General features: G+C 62.9%; 1 protein-coding gene across 6 annotated transcripts; it reads right to left on the bottom strand.

Moving 5' to 3' along the window:
• Positions 1 to 667: 667 nt before the first annotated feature.
• DPEP1 (dipeptidase 1) lies at positions 668 to 16,295 on the bottom strand. 6 transcript variants are annotated; one of them, XM_081273737.1, is made up of 12 exons: positions 15,049 to 15,108; positions 6,569 to 6,640; positions 6,288 to 6,475; positions 3,030 to 3,162; positions 2,710 to 2,842; positions 2,437 to 2,587; positions 2,199 to 2,268; positions 1,642 to 1,818; positions 1,474 to 1,558; positions 1,315 to 1,390; positions 1,063 to 1,198; positions 668 to 977 (listed from the first exon to the last, which is right to left on the bottom strand). In XM_081273737.1, the coding sequence occupies exons 3-12, from the start codon at positions 6,389 to 6,391 to the stop codon at positions 810 to 812; spliced, it is 1,233 nt and encodes a 410-aa protein (XP_081129863.1). In that variant the 5' UTR covers positions 6,392 to 6,475; positions 6,569 to 6,640; positions 15,049 to 15,108; the 3' UTR covers positions 668 to 809. The 6 variants fall into 6 exon arrangements, with proteins under 6 accessions (XP_081129863.1, XP_081129864.1, XP_081129861.1 ...); XM_081273738.1 differs by lacking the exons at positions 6,569 to 6,640; positions 15,049 to 15,108 and adding an exon at positions 16,191 to 16,295; XM_081273735.1 differs by lacking the exon at positions 6,569 to 6,640 and having other exon boundaries at positions 15,049 to 15,178.
• Positions 16,296 to 17,467: the final 1,172 nt, after the last annotated feature.

Here is a 17,467-nt window from a genome sequence, read left to right as displayed (position 1 = left end):
GACCTCCTCTGTCCTTGCGGGTCTGCTGTTCAAAATGCATGATGACCTGGCAGGGCCCTGGAGCCCCTCTGCTCAGACCTCATGGTCCCACCTATCCAAAGAGGCTGAGCCAAGGGAATGATTTACAAAGGCAAGTTCCTGGGCCTCCTCTCGGGTCTGCAGAACCACACCTGCTGGCGGTGGGTGGCAGTTATGTCTGTGTACAAGCATATGCGTGTGCATGAGTGTCAGACTAGATGAGTACACAGAGGCCATGTGGGGAGGTAGTCATGGAGCCTCCTGGACCATGATGGTCTTTTGTTTGTTTGTTTGGTACTGGAGGTTGAACTCCGTGTGCTCAATCACTTAGCTACATCCCCAGCCTTTTTTAGTTTTTGTTTTGAGACAGGGTCTTGCCAAGTTCCTGAGGCTGGCCCAGAACTTGTGATCCTCCTGCCTCAGCCTCCCAAGTTGTTGAGATGACAGCATGTATCACTGTGCCCAGCTGGACTGTATTTTTAAAAGACCATAAACAATGTTTGCATAGCCCTTTTTCAGAGGTCCTGGGCTCCCTCTGGCCCGTACCCACCAGGACTCAGGTTCTGTTCTCACAGATCTGAGCTCCATGTGCTCAGGAGCAGCCCCTCCCGGGCCTCGGGTCTGACAACACACACCTTGGTTCTCAAGGGGCTGTTGCTTTTATTTAGTCTACTGTGTGCTGTCCTGGGCTGTCCCCCTCCCCCCAGCAATCCCAGCTGCTTGCAGAGGAGAGGTCGGGCCTTGTGCTCTTAGACCAGCCTGTCTTCCTGGATCCCAGGAGCCCTAAAGAGTCACAGGGGCTGCAGGCCGAAGAGCAGAGGTACCAGGAAGGCCAGCAGGGCCCCTGGCTGGTGGTGGAGGCTGGGGGCTTCTGAGTAGCCATACTGAGTCCTACAGGAGCCGCCCAGCTGGTCCAGAGGGATGGGCGTCTCCTCTGGAGTTTCGCTGTGGTTGCTCACCTGGGGACAGATGGGCTGGGCAGCCTGCCTGGCAGGGGCAGACGGGAGGGGGCAGGAAGGACATAGGTAGCCACCCTGTCCTCACCTTCTCCACTTCCTCGAAGACTCTCAGCAGGTTGTTAGCCAGTGCACCCCTGACCTCTTCCTCTGTCCACTGCCTCCTGAGCAGCTCCGCAATCAGATCTGGGTACTTAGACACGTCCTCCAGCCCCACCGGGAGCCTGTGTCCAGGCCAAGAGAACTGGATCCTGCCGCACCCAGGACCTGCTTTCCCTCCTGAGCCCCCTGGGGACCCCCTGATGGGACTGTGATCACAGGGTGAGGTCACAGCCCTTACCTGGTAACACCATCATAGTCCCCGCCGAAGCCCACGGCTCCAGCTCCTGCCACTTTCTTCATGTGGTCCAGGTGGTCTGTCGGTGGGAAGGGCAAGTGTTGGGCCCTGAGCCAGGCCCTGCCCTGAGCAGCCCCCAAGGAGGTTCACACCCCCACCTACCAGCCACTTGGGACAGGTTGGCACCCTCAGAGCAGGAGACAAAGTAGTTGTAGAAGTTCACCATCACCAGGCTGCCCGTCTCCTTCTGCCCCGAGGAGAGGGGAGGCTGAGTTGGGGAGGACCCGCTGGGAGACAGGCTGGGACTCCCACCACACCCCAGGCCCTCACCACCATCTGGAGCACATCGTCTGGCACGTTCCGGGCATGCCTACACAGGCTGTAGGCCGAGGAGTGGCTGAAGATGACTGGTGCCTTGGACAGCTTCAGAGCAGCCTTCATGGTGGCCACTGACACATGAGCCAGGTCAATCATGATGCCCAGGCGGTTCATCTCCTTCACGACTTGCTGTGGGAGACAAGGCTGGGCCATTCCCAGCACCCAAGGCCAAGGACAGGGCGGGCCCACTCCCAGCATCCAAAGTCAAGGACAGGGCAGGGCCACTCCCAGCACCCAAAGCCAAGGACAGGGTGGGGCCATTCCCTGCACCCAAGGCCAAGGCCTGGGAGTTGAGTCTGGTGTCGCTTGACTCTCAGCGGCTGGAAGTTGGGGGCCTGGGGATCAGCATTCTGAAGGCCAGAGGGCCCCATGAGCCCAGCCCTGGGTAAGCTAGCTGCATTTTATGGACAAGGAGACCAAGGTCCTGAGGGTTGGGCACCTGTCCCGGCTGTTCTCCCTGGACCTCTGCCTTCTCCCAGGGATCTGTGGCACATCCCCCACCCCCTCACCTGCCCGAAGTCTGACAGCCCTTGGCTCTGAGCCTTGTCAACTCCATCATCCACCAGCCAGTTGTCGGCCCTGGAGAAAGAGCAGGTGTCTTAGGAGCGGGGTAGGGGTCCGGGCCTGCCACACCTGCCTGGCAGACCAGGCTAGGCCTGGGACTCACAGGAGGTGAAGGAGACCGTTGGTGGTGGAGGTGGGTTGATCCTACTTCCTGACCTCAATGGCCACAGTGGGGACCCTTACCAGGGTGTGTTGCAGTTGTGAGTGAGGGTCATGTATCGCATCCCCAGGTGGTAGAAGGCCCGCAGGACACCCAGGCTGCTGTCGATGGAGTGGCCGCCCTCCACACCGATCAGGCTGGCCACCTTCCCCTCCCTGAAGGCCTGCCGGATGCCTGAGGAGAGCCAGGGTGGAGGGGCACTGCGCTGGCACCTGAGCAGCACCACACCTCCTACTCCTGCCCCTGCCCCTCCACCACCAAGCCTTGCTGGAGGCTCAGGCCAGGCCTGGGCCCACCTTCACTACTGGTGACACACATCAAGTCTTCGGGGTACATCTGGCACATGCGGTGAATGACATCCATCTGCTCCAGCGTCCTCTTCACCACATCCTTGTTCTGAGTCTCACAAGGTAGATACGCAGACCAGAACTAGAGGGACAGGGGGCAGGAGCGGGTGGCACCGGGCCTCAGGCATCTGGTCCCCCATCCCTCCTGGAAGCTGCAAGAGCCCGTGGCCCCCTGGACCCAGAGGCCACACCTCCACCAGCAAGGCCCTGCCTCAGCCAGGCCCCCAGGGGATGGGGGCTGCCATCTTGGGGCCAGTGGGGGTGCGTACCTGGCCCCCCACAAAGCCAGCCTTCAGCTTGGGGATGTTGGTGTGGGTGTCAGCCAGTGTGGTCAGGTTGGCCCTCTTGTCCAGCAGCTGGTTGTTGAACAGATTCAGCAGCTGCCAGGGCAGGTCATTGTGCCTGGGGAGCCAGGAAGGGGTCCAATAGTCAGAGTGGCCACTTGAAGGTGGGGCTTCTGATTCCTTGGCTACAGCTGTCCACTCTCTCCTTCCTGCTTCCCAGACTCAGGGCTAGAGCCAGGCCATGGAGGGGCTGACATACCTGCACTCAGGTGAGCATCCAGCTGGGCCCACCTCTAGGCCAGGGAGTAGCTGGGCAGCCCCCACCTCCAGGAGGAGAGAACAGGCGATCCTCTGCCTCCCAGTCTCTGGGGGTGGGTGCCCCCGTGGGGCCACCTGGATAAGGCTGACCATTTTCAGTCTGAAGATTAAACCAGGTGGGGTGTGGGGTGCAACTGGCCCCATTCTACCAGGGAGCAGAGCATCAGGTGCAGGATTTGGGGGGTTCAGGGCCCCTCTGCTGACTCTATCCCTAGGGAAGAGTCCTGTGCCCATTTCCACAGATCCTCCTGTGCCTCCCAAGGACTGAGGTCCCCCAAGAGCCTTGGGAGAGGGTGTGTCAGGAGCAGGCAGCTGAGGGAGCTCTGCCAGGGCCCTCCTCTGGTGGCCCACAGCCCCAGGGCTGAGTCCTAGACCCTGGGCCCCAGCAGAGGCTGGGAGTAGCCTGGCATCCCTTGAGCTGGGACTTGCACGTGTCCAGTTTGTCGGCACCAGACACTAAGGAGACACACTGGAGGCCCAGGCCTTGCTGTGGTTGTCTGGGACATGGGACTTGTGGCCAGGGCTTCAGGCTCCACTTCCCCTTCCCCAGGACTGGCCCCCGTCAACTTCCAGCTCCCTCCCCTCTGTGCCTCAGCTGGCTGGGCAGCCACATGGGAATGTTGTGGTGTCATCTTCAGAGTGAAGCCTGGGGCAAGTGAGTGACCATTAATGTCGGCATGTGGAGAGCAGTCCGTGTGGGGACACCACGGAGCACCACTACACACACCAAGAGGCTCACCGTCTCACAGGCCACATGATCTCAGGGATCACTGTCCCCACTGTCCTCCTCCAGGCTGTGGTCAGCCACAGCCACACCTCAGGGTCTCAGAATGTGGTGCCCCTCCATGCTGCCCACCCAAGTGCACTCCTGGGAATGAGCCGCCCTGGGCACGCATATGAAAGTCCCTCCCCAGGAAAGGTCTGGGCACCCCGCTGGGCCCCTAGAGGGCACCTGCCGCAGGGTGTGATTTTTCAAAATCGAGGACTTCTATGAACGTGGGAGGGACTGGGCCGATGGACTGTGGCCGAGCTCCTCCTGGAGTGACCAGGACACAAGGGTCCAGAGGAGAAGTGGGCGGGTGAGGGCGCAGCCCCTGGGCTCTCCCAGCAGGAAAGAGCAGCTGAGGAAGTCTGTCCCCACCCTGGGCGGGGCGGGGGCCAGGGCAGTGCAGGCTGCCCGCCCTCACTCCCCCAGGGCCTCAGGCTCTGCCCACTCTGCAAGAGGGGACCCTGCAGGGGAGGGCAGGGCTGGCCCTTCTGCCTAGGCTGCTCAAATTGCAGTTCCAGGCAGTTGATCTACTCTCCTTATTTAGGGGTCCTGGGTGGGGTCCCACCAGAAAGACGGCCCAGCAGGGGGAAGAGAGCTTCTGGGAGAGATGCTGGGGGCCTGCTGGCTTCCTCTTTTTCCTGGAAACAATACCCCACAATGTTGGCAGGCACATGGCCAACTGGAACAGAGACGCCTCCCAGACTCTGGTAGCTGGGTGTGGCCACGTGGCTGAGTTCTGTCCTGTGACAGGTCCCAGAAACTATCCTGGGCAGATGGTAGTTTGCTGGCCCCTGAGGCAGCGGTGGGCATGGTGGCCTCACTGAGTCCTGCACAGGGGTGCCATGGCAGGACCCCCCTGGACTTCTCAGCTGTGGGGACCACTTGTTTGGGTCTCCCAGTGGTCAGTGCAGCTAATGTGGACTGATCCAGGACTAGTGGTTTGATTCTACCGAGACTCGTCCTGGCTCCCTCCCTCTTTGGACCACCCCAGACCCCCAAGCCCAGCTCCCTGGCATTCTGTCCCTCTCTAGGCCACCTTATCCTCATGGGGGCTCTGGACAGCCCCCACCTGAACCCAGGCCCTCTTTCTGCCCAGCTGCCCTGTGCCCCCTAGGAGGGAGAAACGTTCCCTGGCTCCCGTTCCCTACAGTGGAGTCCTCTGCAGCCCTCCCCCCGCCTGGCGTGCCCAGGAGGGCCTGGGTCACTTCCTTCCAGATATCAGAGACCTGAGGACCTGGTCCTCTGCACTGGCAGGAGACCCAGACAAGCCGGGCCAGAGGGCAGGAGGGAGTGTGGGGAAGGGACACCCTGGCCCCATGGCGCCTGCCCTCCTTTCCTGAATGGCCTCTGCTCTCCGGAGCCGGGTAGGAGGCGTCCGGGCTCCCCTTCTCTCCCCACAGAGGTGCCTCTGGAGCAGGGGCTAGCGCAGCATCCATCAGGCCCCCGTGACCCTGCCGAACCTAGACCTTGGTGAGCCCCTGCTCCCAGCAACTAAGCTGGGATGTGGGGAGAGTCACCTTCACAGATCAGGGAGGGCCCAGCCGCCAGAGCCCAGCTGCAGTGCAGGGACAGTGGGAAGCGTGGCCGCAGCACCCAGGAAGGTGACAATGGCAGAGGACCCGGGGTCGGGAGGGCATGTTCATCAGAGGTGTCCAGGGTGACCCAGCGTGGGGGTAAAGGGACAGCCAGAGGGGGCCCCATCCTTGGAGGCAGGAGAGAGGCTCTAAGCAGCCTGCTGAGGCTGGAGGGCAGCAGGGAGGTCAGAGGGACACACAGCAGCAGAGGGGCACCCTGTGTTCCATGAGGCTGTGAGGGAGGCATCGGGGTCTGGCCGTGTTTGGGGGAAGAGCCAGACACATGTCCCCGGAGAGGCTGGACTCCACCCTTACCTGAGGCCCAGGCAGGGGGCACTGCCGCGTTACCTGGACACACAGAGATGGGGTCAGGCTGCAGGGCTCTGGATCACCAGCTCTGAGCCCCAGGAGCCCCAGGAGCTGGGGGTCTGGCCCTGCCTCCGCCTGCCCAGCCTATAGGCCCTCTGCTGAGGCCCCTGGGAGACTCCACGAAGTTCAGACCAGTGAAGGGCAAGGGCCACGCGACGGAGAGACCCAGGCTCCCATCGCGTGTGAGCCTTGCTGAGGCAGGCGGTCACTCACCCATCGACAAGAGGCAGGTCCCGCATGATCCTCTCCGCCTCGTTCCGGAATGAGTCTGCAGCACAGACGGCCACCAGGGGCCAGAGCCACCAGCTGGTCCACATCGCAAGGCCCCGGGGATGTGCTTCCAGGTCGCCTTGGTGTCTGTCCTGGCTGACCTGTGCTGACCGAGGACAGCCGCCCTCCACCTGCCAGGAGGAGCGCAGAGGCCTTTGCTCCGGGTGGTTATGGCCCGGGCTCACCTTTACAGCTCGGGTGTTCAATGAGTAACCAGCGCCTACCCTTTGAGGGGGTAGAATGGATGCTTGGAGACCGAGGGCTGGCACTGCTGTCCAGGCTGAGGAGTGGTGAGCCTAGAAAGAACTCGGACAAGCACACCGAGGCTGCAGCCGGCCCGGTTTCAGGGACGCTAGCCCACCTGGTGGCCTGCTGGCTCCTCTGCCCCGGGTGGCATCAGACCTGCCCGAGCCCCAGATGTCAAGGCCCTGACAGATCAGGGCCAGGTTGGTGTCTCCCCCCAGGGCAGTGCCAGCTCCTCCCCTTCCTCCTGCCTCTGAAAGGGGAGGCCACACTCAGCCTTGGCTCTGCCCGAGTCGCTCTGTCTCCAGGCAGGTGCCTTGGTCTCTGAGCTTGTTTCCCTCCTGTTCACATACTTCAATCAGCTGCTCAGGGCGCTGGGCCAGGGGGCAGTGTCAGCCCTCTCCTGTGGCCCTCTCGTCCCTCCATCTGCCCCCCATACTCCTGGGGACTCCAGGGGTTTTCAGTGCTTATGCCCCCCAGCCCCTCTGTTCCTTGGCAGGACATCCTGGGTGCTTACCAGGACCCCGGACAGAAAAGACCCCCATCCTGCTGGACCTGGTGGCACACCTCTGTAATCTCAGCTCCTTGGGAGGCTAAGGCAGGAGGATTACAAGTTGGAGGCCAACCTGGGCAACTTAACAAGATCCTACCTCACAATAAAAAATAAGAAGGGGAAGGGCTGGCGTTGTGGCTCAGTGGTAGCGCGCTCGCCTGGCAAGCGTGGGGCCCTGGGTTGGATCCTCAGCACCACATACAATCAAATAAAGGTATTGTGTCCAACTACAACTAAAAAAAATAAATATTTAAAAAAAATAAGAAGGGTTGAGGTGCAGTTCAGGGGTAGAGTGCCCAGTATCAAACCAAAAAAAAAAAAAAAAAAGTGGAAAAAACCTAGTCCCACCACAAGACCAGGCACCTAAGTCCACTCAGGCAGAAACTGGATTCCACATGGCTAGAGGATGATGAGCCTGGCGCTCATGGGCACCAGCACCCAACAGCGCACCCCTCATTCCAGAGTCTAATGTCCACTTGGCTTGGCCTCCCTGCCCTCTCTTGGACAGGCAGGGCATCCTCCCCCCCACAGCCTGTGAAAGTGTCCTGTGGCTGGTGACGAGGTGGGTTTAATGTTTCGAGGCAGCTTCGTGGGCGGGGCTTGAGCCCTAGCCACCACAGGTCCACTTGGCCACAGGCGCCTCTCTCTGAAGATCATCTTGTCCGATACCTTTTGCAGTTCCCAGCCTGTGCTCCTGTCCTTGTGTTTCAGAGCCTTGTGGCACAGGGTGCACTAGGAGAGGGCTCCACCACTGAGCCAGGCCTGGGCACTCTGATCTATATGTGGACACGTTCCTGCCAAGCTGCCCAGGCTGGCCTGGAACTTGTGAGCCTCCTGCCTTGGCCTCACAGGTGGCCGGGATGACAGGCATGGCCACTGCCCCGACTGGTTGGGCTTGGCTTGTTTCAAGGAGGGTGGTTCAGCCTTATGGGTAGGGACCCCTCACTCACCGTCCCTGCGTGCACATGCTCCTGCTCCTCAGGCTGCCCAGCTAGCCTCCCCCCTGGGGCCAGTGCTCCTTCCCACAAGCCAGGGTCCCTCATGGCTGCAGAGTTGCGTTCAGCCCCGCATCCTTCCCACCTCATCCTCTGCTCCCTGCCTTTAGTGTCACTGTGTCCCCTTATTTTCTCTTGAGGGTCTTGTTCTGATCTCTGCCTCCCTCTTCTTTCTGGGGTGACGCTGCACCTCCTCTGGCTCTGGGTGGCTGAGCCTCTGCCCGGCCGCAGGGCTTCCTGCCCGGGTCTTCACGGGGGCTTTCTCTCTGTTCCTGAAGCCCCAGGCCCTTTACACCTGCCCACACTCTGGAATTTCCCTCTGAAGGACATGGACAGTGGGCCCCAGGGAACTTCCCTTATCCACCACGGTGCCCACCCGTGGAGATGACCGCAGGAGCACCCGCACTGTCCCCACTGCCCCTGCCACGCGTGGAGACGTCTGCATCTGCGGCGGTACCTGCAGTGTCCCCACTGCTTCTGACAAGACCCCCTGCAGTCCCTCGGTGGGACGTGCCCTGGGCTGCTGTTCCCTGGTCACCTCGGCAGCTCTGGACAGTGGCCTCACCGGGCACTTTCCTCGCCACCAGCTCTGCACGTTGCCACTGGCCACAGCACCAATGGCCTCGCCTCCTTTCCCAGCCTGACCAGATCTGGCCTCAGCCTCCCTCCTGCAGCTCTGAACTGGGGGCCGTCACTTCTGAGTGGGAGTTAGGAGCCACGCCTCTTCCAGGTGGTGGTCCCTCCTGGAGTCCGACTGTGCCCCCACCCTGCCGTTCGTCATCCGCCCTCACAGTGCTGGACTCAGTCCCGCAGCCTGCCCTCCTGGCCGTGCCCAGCCCTGCCCGAGTGCCGCCTCCCAGCCTGGACTCTGCAGATTCCCCTGAACTTCCGCTCGCACCTTCCTTGGCCCGAGAGGCCTCACGGGTGAGCAGACTCTGAGCACCTGCCTGTCCACTGGGCCTCGGCCCCACCAGGGGTTTGGCCGGATGTGCAGTTCAGGGTTGTAAACCACTTTTCACCCTCAGAGGTTCCAAAGTCTGTCACTGGAGCGGTTTGTGACCCAGCCAGCCGCGGCCAGCTGCCCTTTCCCGCAGCCTGGAGCTCCCACGTCCCCACATCCTGCCAGGCCTGGGTGACGCTGCTGATTTGACTTTGCTTTTCACCTGTCAGTGTGCACGCAGCTTCCCTGCAGTCAGGGGCGCTGTCTGGGATTCTCCTGGCCCTCTGCTGCGCGGGCTCTGGCACCACCGTGCCCTGGTCCCCACGTGCTGGCCTGGCCCTCGGCTCTCCTGTTCTGTCCCTGCACTGTCTGGCCATGCCCTGGGGCTCCCTCCACTTCCCTCCCAGCTCCTCTCAGGAGCTCCGTGGGGAGCCTCGGGCAGTCTCTTGGCAACACCCGCCCAGGACTGGGCAGCAGCTCTGCTTTCCCTGGCCTGCTCCTGTCTGTCTGGACCCTCATGAGCTTGCAGTGTCCAGGTGTCCAGGCTGGAGCAGCAGCATATCAGGTGGTGCTGTCCCCGTATGGGCAGTGCTCAGCTCAGGCTTAGATGTGCACACAGGGAGCTGACCACAGCGATGGCCACTCAGGCCAGAAGGCGGGGCCAGCGCTGAAGCAGTAGCATCCTGGTTCTCCCAACACGGGATCACATGTCTGTGATGGGGTCCTGTGCTCCCCCTGACCTCTGTCCCTGGACCCCCACTTTGGCCACCTGTGTCACGTCCACCCCTGACCTGACATGTCTGAGTGGAGCTGCTCTGTGTCTGTGGGTGGCCAGCCCCACCCAGCCCTCTGCAGACGTCCCCACGCGGCTTCCTCGCTCCGTTGTCGCTCGTTCTCAGAGGAGTGTGAGACCCCCGCCCCTCACAAGCACTCAGGTCCCTGAGGCTGCGTCTGCTTCCTGCTCTCCTCGGCCTCTCTCTCCTTTGGTGGTGCTGGGCTGAGCGCAGGGCACACTGGCAGCCAGCCCATGTGCCCCACGCCAAACAGGCTCTGGCTAGGCTGCCAGGCCCCTCCTGCCACAGCCCCTGCGTCCCTGGCCTGCGGGCCAGCCTCCAGGCTTCTGTGCCATCCTGTCCCTTCCACCGGTCTCAGTGTCATGCTGGCATAGTCTTGTTGGTCACCATGTCCTCTGTTCACTTGAGTGGGGCCTGGGAGCGAGTCCTAGGGTGTGGCCAGCCTGGTCCCTTTGCAGAGAACCCTTAGGGGAGCAGGGGGGAGAACCCTTAGGGGAGCAGCGGGGAGAACCCTTAGGGGAGCAGGGGGGAGAACCCTTAGGGGAGCAGGGGGGAGAACCCTTAGGGGAGCAGGGGAGAGAACCCTTAGGGGAGCAGGGGGGAGAACCCTTAGGGGAGCAGCGGGGAGAACCCTTAGGGGAGCAGCGGGGAGAACCCTTAGGGGAGCAGCGGGGAGAACCCTTAGGGGAGCAGCGGGGAGAACCCTTAGGGGAGCAGCGGGGAGAACCCTTAGGGGAGCAGCAGTGAGAACCCTTAGGAGAGCAGCGGGGAGAACCCTTAGGGGAGCAGCGGGGAGAACCCTTAGGGGAGCAGCGGGGAGAACCCTTAGGGGAGCAGCAGTGAGAACCCTTAGGAGAGCAGCGGGGAGAACCCTTAGGGGAGCAGGGGGGAGAACCCTTAGGGGAGCAGCGGGGAGAACCCTTAGGGGAGCAGGGGAGAGAACCCTTAGGGGAGCAGGGGGGAGAACCCTTAGGAGAGCAGCGGGGAGAACCCTTAGGGGAGCAGCGGGGAGAACCCTTAGGGGAGCAGCGGGGAGAACCCTTAGGGGAGCAGCGGGGAGAACCCTTAGGGGAGCAGCAGTGAGAACCCTTAGGGGAGCAGCGGGGAGAACCCTTAGGGGAGCAGCGGGGAGAACCCTTAGGGGAGCAGCGGGGAGAACCCTTAGGAGAGCAGCGGGGAGAACCCTTAGGGGAGCAGGGGGGAGAACCCTTAGGGGAGCAGGGGAGAGAACCCTTAGGGGAGCAGGGGGGAGAACCCTTAGGGGAGCAGCGGGGAGAACCCTTAGGGGAGCAGCGGGGAGAACCCTTAGGGGAGCAGGGGAGAACCCTTAGGGGAGCAGCGGGGAGAACCCTTAGGGGAGCAGCGGGGAGAACCCTTAGGGGAGCAGGGGAGAGAACCCTTAGGGGAGCAGGGGGGAGAACCCTTAGGGGAGCAGCGGGGAGAACCCTTAGGGGAGCAGCGGGGAGAACCCTTAGGGGAGCAGGGGGGAGAACCCTTAGGGGAGCAGGGGAGAGAACCCTTAGGGGAGCAGGGGGGAGAACCCTTAGGGGAGCAGCGGGGAGAACCCTTAGGGGAGCAGGGGGGAGAACCCTTAGGGGAGCAGCGGGGAGAACCCTTAGGGGAGCAGCGGGGAGAACCCTTAGGGGAGCAGCGGGGAGAACCCTTAGGGGAGCAGCGGGGAGAACCCTTAGGGGAGCAGCGGGGAGAACCCTTAGGGGAGCAGCGGGGAGAACCCTTAGGGGAGCAGCGGGGAGAACCCTTAGGGGAGCAGGGGGGAGAACCCTTAGGGGAGCAGCAGTGAGAACCCTTAGGGGAGCAGGGGGGAGAACCCTTAGGGGAGCAGGGGGGAGAACCCTTAGAGGAGCAGGGGGGAGAACCCTTAGGGGAGCAGCGGGGAGAACCCTTAGGGGAGCAGGGGGAGAACCCTTAGGGGAGCAGCGGGGAGAACCCTTAGGAGAGCAGCGGGGAGAACCCTTAGGGGAGCAGGGGGGAGAACCCTTAGGGGAGCAGGGGGGAGAACCCTTAGGGGAGCAGGGGGGAGAACCCTTAGGGGAGCAGCGGGGAGAACCCTTAGGGGAGCAGGGGGGAGAACCCTTAGGGGAGCAGGGGGAGAACCCTTAGGGGAGCAGCGGGGAGAACCCTTAGGAGAGCAGCGGGGAGAACCCTTAGGGGAGCAGCAGTGAGAACCCTTAGGGGAGCAGCGGGGAGAACCCTTAGGGGAGCAGCGGGGAGAACCCTTAGGGGAGCAGCGGGGAGAACCCTTAGGGGAGCAGCGGGGAGAACCCTTAGGGGAGCAGCGGGGAGAACCCTTAGGGGAGCAGGGGGGAGAACCCTTAGGAGAGCAGGGGGGAGAACCCTTAGGGGAGCAGCGGGGAGAACCCTTAGGAGAGCAGCGGGGAGAACCCTTAGGGGAGCAGCGGGGAGAACCCTTAGGGGAGCAGCGGGGAGAACCCTTAGGGGAGCAGCGGGGAGAACCCTTAGGGGAGCAGCGGGGAGAACCCTTAGGGGAGCAGCGGGGAGAACCCTTAGGGGAGCAGCGGGGAGAACCCTTAGGGGAGCAGGGGGGAGAACCCTTAGGGGAGCAGCGGGGAGAACCCTTAGGGGAGCAGGGGGGAGAACCCTTAGGGGAGCAGCGGGGAGAACCCTTAGGGGAGCAGCGGGGAGAACCCTTAGGGGAGCAGCGGGAGCCATGTGCACTCAAAGGCAGGCTTCAGGGCCTGGCGCCCCTGGGTTCGAAACCCAGGCTGCAGTCGGTCACATTTTCTGTTGATGCTGTGGGCAGCAGGCCTTGGCCCTACATACTGTCCACGTGCAGCCTGGGGGGCTCCTTGGAGAGGAGGGATCGCAGCCTGGACCCCCTGGAGGCACAGGCTGGCTGACTTCTGCCCTGGGCCTGGCTGTCTACAGAGTGCTCCCTGGAAAGAACCCCAGGTGGCATGGAGGCCCTGGTTCAGAGAGTCCAACTGGGACGACCAGATTGTAGACCCACTGGAGGCCCGGACACGGCTGGGCACTGTGATGAGACATGGCTGCCTGTGCCAGGCCACCACGCCTGGTGATGCGTTACTCTGGGACAGAGAATGACATCCTGGCTATTTCCCCAGACCAGTGACCTCACAGGGCTGGTGTGAGGCAGAGGGGGTCACACTCTGCCTCCAGGATGCTCCTCCCTGGCTGTCCCCCCACTGTGCCCCATGGCCTTTCCTTGCCTGAAACAGACGCCTTTGCCTGCATGGTCTCCCTGGACTCTCCCTCTCCTCTGGTCCTTGGCCAGCGTGAAGGAGGCCATCATAAATGCTCGGCCTTAATGTGTCCCTGGGAGGATGAGCCTGTTTGCACAGTGGGGACTGCCCCGGGAGACCCTGGCCTTCTGCCCTGCCTTGGGTCTTGGCCGCCCTTGCCTCAGGCTCTGCCTCCAGCCACATCCAAGCTGAACACAGAGCACAGGACTAACTGAAGGGTTGGGGAGCCCAGCAGGCCACAGAGAGGCCACGGAGCAGACCTGCAGTAGACCCTTCCCGGCCCTGCTGCCCCGCAGGCCAGGAGTCACCTGGCACAGTGATCAGACGGTACATCATGGCACACACCACCAAACCCCTGGGACCTGGGCCACGGATGCAATCCCAAAGCTTGACCTGCCAGTCAAGCTCCAAGTGGCCAAGCTGAGAGGGACCAGGCCTGGTCACCAGCCAACCACAGGGCCCTGGTGACACTGCCCAGAAGCACAGAGGCCCAGGGGTCCTTCACAGACACACCACGGAGGGTGTACTTGCACAGAGGTGTACGCACACTCTTTGCCCCACCACTGCACCTGCACACGGACCAGCAGACGAGGACTGTGCACGGAGGAGCACCCACGAGTGCCCTCCCACGCAGGCCATGAGCACACAGGCTTGACACAGTGTTCACACGTGGCACAGGGGTGTGAACCGCCCCCTGCCAGCTGACCACTGTGGACACTAGCACCTCGGAGCCCCCAAAGGAGCACCCAGGAAGGAGTGTGGGGAGTGGTGGCCCCTCCCTCCATCCCTCCCCCGGGAGCACCCTGTGGCTCCAGCTAGCCGCTGGGCCTTCCGCCTGCTGCAGCCCAGACTGACATCTGCACTGGGGATCCTGGGCCCCTTGACTCTCCATCACAGCAGCATGGCCCACACCAACCCCTGCCCCCAAAGCCTGGCTCCCAGCATCTACGTGGACAGTGCCTCTGGCCTCCGTGTCCTAGGAGCTGCCCTCCCCATCTTGCATCCAGCCCTCTCCTTGGTAGGTGGCTCCTCTGTGTCCCACGTCATCCCACACAGCCCTACTGGATGCCCAGGGAGGTCATCTTCCTCCCACGGCCCCACACCCTCGGAATCTCCCCTGGCCCTCTCTGATGAGGTCCTGGCCCTCAGCCTGGCCTCCCGGCCCAACCCGCCCCCCCCCCCCCCGTACTCCAGACAAGACACCCCAGACACTCCCCACCTGCCTGGGGCTGCTGCCCTTCCCTGCGTCCCCTGAGGACCCCCAGCCTCTGAGACGCGCCCCTCGTGGGTGGCACTCACTAGCGGAGTGGTTCCTGCTCAGCGGAAGCTTCCTAGCCAGGCCCGAGGACTAGAGGGCCTCTGTCTTTCATTACAGCTGGCCCCCACTCAGCGCCCCCCACTCACCACGAGAGGGGCTGCCGAGAGAGCTTCAGTCCCTGTGGCCGGAGCTACCTGACCCAGGCCCGGGAGACCAGCTCTCCAGCTCCCGAGCTCTGCAGCAACGAGGGCCACCTCCTTAGAAGAGAAACTCTGGCACCTTCCCAGTGCAGAGGGCTAATACCTCACACATGTCAGTTTGCTCCTTTGGGAGACACGCGAGCCACAGGAAGGCTGGGCCCCGCCAGCCCAGAGTTTCTGGGGCCTGCTCTGTCCTGGGGCAGGAGAAGACCATCAGTGATGCTCCTCCAGGTCCCAGGCCATACTCTGGGGCCTCTGTCTTAGGCAGGCCCGTGGCATGGGGGGCACTGAGTTGGGAGGTGGGGAAGAGGTCAGGCCTGGTGCCCTCCTGTGTCCTGCTGCTGAGCCCAGAGCCCTCTCAGGTGGCCTGGGGATTCTGACCCACAATTTTTCACCCTCTGTGGATCCCTGCCTGCCTCCTCACCCCCTGGGGCCCCAGTGGCCGGTGCTGCGGAGTTGGGACACACCCTCTTACCTACCTGGGAATAGGCCAGCTCTGACCTGGCCCAAGGGTGGGAGCCCCGTCCCTTTATCAGAAGTGGGGGAGGGTTGGTCTCCCCCCATTCCCAGAGACAGGAGGTTCCACAGCAATCTTGGATTGGAATGTGCTCTGGCAGAACCACAGGACTTTCGAAATCGAGGGAGGGTCTGCGGTTCAGGCTGAGCTGGAGGCTGGGCTTCCCTCCAGTGGCTCGACATTCTGAGGTTAGGGGGGGCGGGGGGAATTGTGGTGGGCTCCAGTGGGTGAGAGGCCAGGCCAGGCCCAAAGCTCCTGCTGGGTCCGTCCCCAAGCAGCCTGGGGTGGGGCACCGCGAGAACACACAGGCCCACCCTGGCCAGGCTTCGTGACTCCTTGTGGGCGGCTCCCTCCTGCAGCTGGAGCTGCCGGCTCCCTGAACAGGATGCCATGAAGACTTCAGACCCCAGGTCTCAGAAGGGGCCAGGCGGGACCCTCCTCACCCCAGAGTTTCAGGGACCTGGAGGGAGAAGGGCACTAGCTCACCCCAGCCACCCTGGGTATTGGCCCTGAGGGTAGGAACCCTGACTCAGACCCTGCTGCTGTGGGGTGGGGCCAGCCCAGAGCCCCTGGCCCCCTGCTTGGTGGTGACTCTAGGGTTCCCAAATCCACCCTGGAAACCTGTTCCTTGTAGGATTTTTCAGGTAATATCCCCCCAGAAACCCCCAGCCCCTACTTGGGGATGCCTCCCAGCAGGGTCAGAAGGGAGAGGTGCAGGGCAAGGCCTCACCCCTGCTACACCCCGCAGAGCAAACCCAGAGCCCCGGGAGCCTCTGCCGACAGACAGCACCAGGTCCCCTGCACATGCTGAGGGAGCCCAGTCCCTCCTGGTGTGTGGAGAGACTTGTCACTGCCCGCAGGGCCGCACACCCACAAAGCAGAGCTCAGCCGAGCACTCGCTCCGCCACCTTGAGACCTGGCTTGTCTTTGACGTGTTTTGTAAGTGAAGTCTGATGGGACCAAGGAACATGCCGGACAGGGCAAGACCCCCGCCAGTGTCCACAGAGCTGGTGGAGAGCGCCTCCTGCTGAGGAGTGCAGACAGGTGACTTCCCGGGGCACAGCCTGCCTCTCTAACTCTGCCGAGGTCACGCGGCTCACTTACCTGAGCACGCTGTGCTGAGGGCAGCCTGTGAGGTGGGGCGACTTCCTCACCAGAACGTGCAGGGAGCCTGGGCCGGAAGAGGGCTGGGTGAGCCCCCACCTAGCACCCCATCTTCCTGTGGGCTCCCTGTGCCCCAGCACTGTGCCTCATGACCACTGGACCTCAGCAGCAGAGAACGTCCACGATCCTGAGCACCCCACCCACCCTGGAGGGTCCCTCTGGGCCTTGGACTTCCATTTCCTGTGGTCCTGGCCCTCAGCTCCTCCACCCTCCCGGCTCTGGCCTGCCCGGGCCTTCTCGCAGTCTGATGGTCAGGACTCTGAGTCTTGATGAGCACCACATTGGGTTTCCACAGCCTGGGTGCCCGTGGGCCTGGAGTGTGAGAGACGCCCCCGCCTCACTGCGCACATCAGCACCAAGCCTGCAGCGAGCCTCCCCAGCCTCCTTGCAGCACAGCACAGCATTACGCTGGCTGTCTCTGATCCTTTCCCCTTCATTTCTGCCCTGCCTCTCCCCCAGCCCCACAGATGGTCCCAGGACTTTGTAGCTGGGGTTCAGCCTTCTCAGCCCCAACCTGGGGTTCAGCTTCCCCCATCTCATCCATCCTGCCTGCCTGGGGGCTCCGAGCCCAGCCTCTTCTTTAGTGACTCCCCTATTCCCCTGAGTCCCCCCAGACCTCCCCCGAAGTCCCTCCTAGATCCGGCTGCCTGCGGAGCACCTGCAGGTGAAGGCTGCCAGCCTTCCACACTCAGCCTGGGGAGACCGAGGGCCTCGCTCAACACTGTGGCCCCCACCCCTTCCGGGGCTCCAGCCCAGGTCCAGAGACCCCAACGCATCCCTGTCTCTCCTGTGACAGGTGGCCTTATGTGCCAGTGTTACTGGGCCCCAGCGTGTCAGGTGGCTGGCCATGTGGGGCTCTGGGCAAGTGAAGCAGATACGGCCAACCTGGGTGGCTCATGTGGGTCACGAAGGTGGCAGGAGAGTCTGGTTCCCTTGGCCTCCAGCCCCCTCAGCCTCCAGCCCCCTCGGCCTCTAGCCCCCTCCACCCTCCAGCCCCCTCGGCCTCTAGCCCCCTCGGCCTCCAGCTCTGCCCTCCAGCCCCCCTGGTCTCCTGCCTGGGCTCAGCTGGAGCAGAGCCAGCAGGCCTCCCGGCCTCCAGTTTGCTACTAGGTCTCTGTGAGCATGTGACGAGTTCCTTGGGACGGCTGTCTCTGCGTGCCAGCGCGTGGTTTCTCTGGAGAGCCTGGCCCACATGTGTCCCCCAGCTGTCTGCTCTC

The sequence above is a fragment of the Spermophilus citellus genome (genome assembly GCF_964194105.1).
Source record: "Spermophilus citellus genome assembly, chromosome: 18".
Classification (NCBI taxonomy): domain Eukaryota; kingdom Metazoa; phylum Chordata; class Mammalia; order Rodentia; family Sciuridae; genus Spermophilus; species Spermophilus citellus.
The sequence above is the reverse complement of the archived record's forward strand: the minus strand, read 5'-3'. Positions and strand labels throughout refer to the sequence as shown.

Coding starts and splice junctions, on each gene's coding strand:
- DPEP1 (XM_081273738.1), bottom strand. CDS start 6,391: ATGTGGACCAGCTGGTGGCTCTGGCCCCTGGTGGCCGTCTGTGCTGCA. Junction 1,819..2,198: donor GGCTGTCAGACTTCGGGCAG/GTGAGGGGGTGG, acceptor TGTCTCCCACAG/CAAGTCGTGAAGGAGATGAA. Junction 1,391..1,473: donor CAACCTGTCCCAAGTGGCTG/GTAGGTGGGGGT, acceptor TCCCACCGACAG/ACCACCTGGACCACATGAAG.